This window comes from Balaenoptera musculus, chromosome 8 (assembly GCF_009873245.2).
Source record: "Balaenoptera musculus isolate JJ_BM4_2016_0621 chromosome 8, mBalMus1.pri.v3, whole genome shotgun sequence".
Taxonomy (NCBI): Eukaryota; Metazoa; Chordata; class Mammalia; order Artiodactyla; family Balaenopteridae; genus Balaenoptera; species Balaenoptera musculus.
Window position 1 is genome coordinate 39076583 of NC_045792.1, and position 2113 is coordinate 39078695.

A 2113-nucleotide genomic window follows, 5' to 3' on the forward strand; every position below is an offset into this window, starting at 1 on the left:
AAAAAACCAAAATTAGAGCCACCACACCCAGCAATTCCACCCCTTGGCATACACCCCAAAAGATGAAAACTCTAATTCAAAAAGATACATGCACCCCAATGTTCATAGCGGCACCATCCACAAGAGCCAAGACACGGAAGCAGCCCAAGGGCCCATCAACAGATGACTGGTTTAGGAAGATGTGGCATATTTATATACAATGGCATATGTATTACTCAGTCACAAAAAAGAACGAAATATTGCCATTTGCAGCAACGTGGATGGACCCAGAGAATATCACACTAAGTGGAATAAGTCAAACAGAAAAAGACAATTAAGATTTCACTTATATGCGGAATCCAAAAAAATAATACACATGGATCTATAACAAGAACAGAAGAACGCACAAAGAAAACAAACTTATGGTTACCAAAGGGGAAAGGGAGGGGTGGCGGGATAAATTAGGAGTATGAGATTAACAGATACTAACTACTATACATAAAACAGATAAGCAACAAGGATTTACTGTATAGCACAGGGAACTATATTCAGTATATTATAATAAACTATAACAGAAAATAATCTGAAAAAATATATATATATAACTGAATCTCTTTGCTGTACTCCTGAAACTAACACAATATTGTAAATTAACTATATTTCAGTAAAAAATATATATATATATTTTTAATGAACAATGCTATGATGTACCATACTTACCCCACCTCACTGTCTTGTTCTGCTCGGAGCATAGCAAGCCACTGCTGTTTATACACAGAAGATAGCCATTCTGAAGGTACTAGAGAATCTTGTTCGATAATTCTCGCGGAGGCCAAATCTCTGATAATATACCGTAACCTTAAATGTCTGAATACTGACACGAATAGTTTTCCTTGCTCAGTTTCAAGGAAGGTCATACCTTCAAAATCTTTTCTCCTCTTAGAAAACCAGACATCTGTTTCAGTCAAAAGCTGTTTTAAAGATCCATTCCAAGAAGGCACAAGTTGAAGGAACATCCACTTTTTAAGGGCTGTGTATACATCCATCTCCACTTGCATCACAAATAAGTGAGATGAACCAATGAGTTGTTTCATGACATTTATACTGAGTTCTTTAAAAAGTTCAACATTCTGGTGAGTCATCAAATTGTTTAGAAGCCATTCAAGGCACTTTTTCTTTACAGAATCCAGTCCATAGGTCCCTGCTGATGTGTAATAGCCACATACGGGTTTTCACATTAATTGTTCCCTTCATTGTCTCACCACACTGCTGTATTAAACCATCCAACTGCAGCATACAAGCTGCTGCCAAAATGGCAATAACTCGACTGGGCTTTATTAAGACATCATCTCGATACAATGACCCAAATGCCACCTGCAGTGCTTCTATATCAATATTCTGGTCTGTAATCTCCAGTTCAATAATATTCATGCTGGACTCCTTCCATGAACCACTGAACATACTAGAAAAGTAGCCAGATTGACATAAATATATTTTGTGTAAGCTCCACTCTTCTCCTAGAGCACAAATCTTAATGTCACTGTTTTCACCATTTAAAAATAATGTTTGATAAATATATTTGGATGTACTCTTCAGTGTTTTCCTCCGAGGGGTGTTGAGGGGTCGCTGCTGCTCGTCCCCTTCCTCCTCATCCTCGTCTGTCTCGGAATCGCGGTGACAGTAGCAGAAGGCCCCGCTGCTCCGCTTGCGCTTGCGGCTGCCCGGACAGTAACAGAAGCCGTGGGCAGCCGCGTCGCCACCAGTCTCCGGCCTCCGGGCCGAGCCCCCAGCCCCAGAACCCGGCTCCTGCTGGGCTCGGGCTCGCCCCTGGGGGCGCAGCACTCGGCTGCTCCGCGAGCCCATGGGTCACGGCTCGCAGAGACTTCAGAGAGCGCACCTCAGGGAGCCCGACGAAGGCGGTCTCCCGCCATGGCCCGGCCACCACCGCCGGCTTCCACGTGGCCCGCGTGCCTACACCGCCACCTTCTCATGCGCAGCCCGGACCTTTGCAGAGGGCGCTACTGCCTCCATCCTCTGCCCCACCCCCTGCCTCTGCCCGCGCGCCCGGACCTCAGGCGAATAATTTTTTTTTGAATTTAATTATTTTTAATACAGCAGGTTCTTATTAGTTATC

The 2113-nt window shown here is 43.9% G+C and overlaps 1 protein-coding gene across 1 annotated transcript; it reads right to left on the reverse strand.

The window, feature by feature from the left end:
* Positions 1-695: 695 nt before the first annotated feature.
* LOC118899805 (germ cell-less protein-like 1) lies at positions 696-1842 on the reverse strand. The gene is given in 2 exon segments (XM_036861776.1): positions 696-1205; positions 1207-1842. Coding segments are annotated over 2 exon segments (1146 nt in total).
* Positions 1843-2113: the final 271 nt, after the last annotated feature.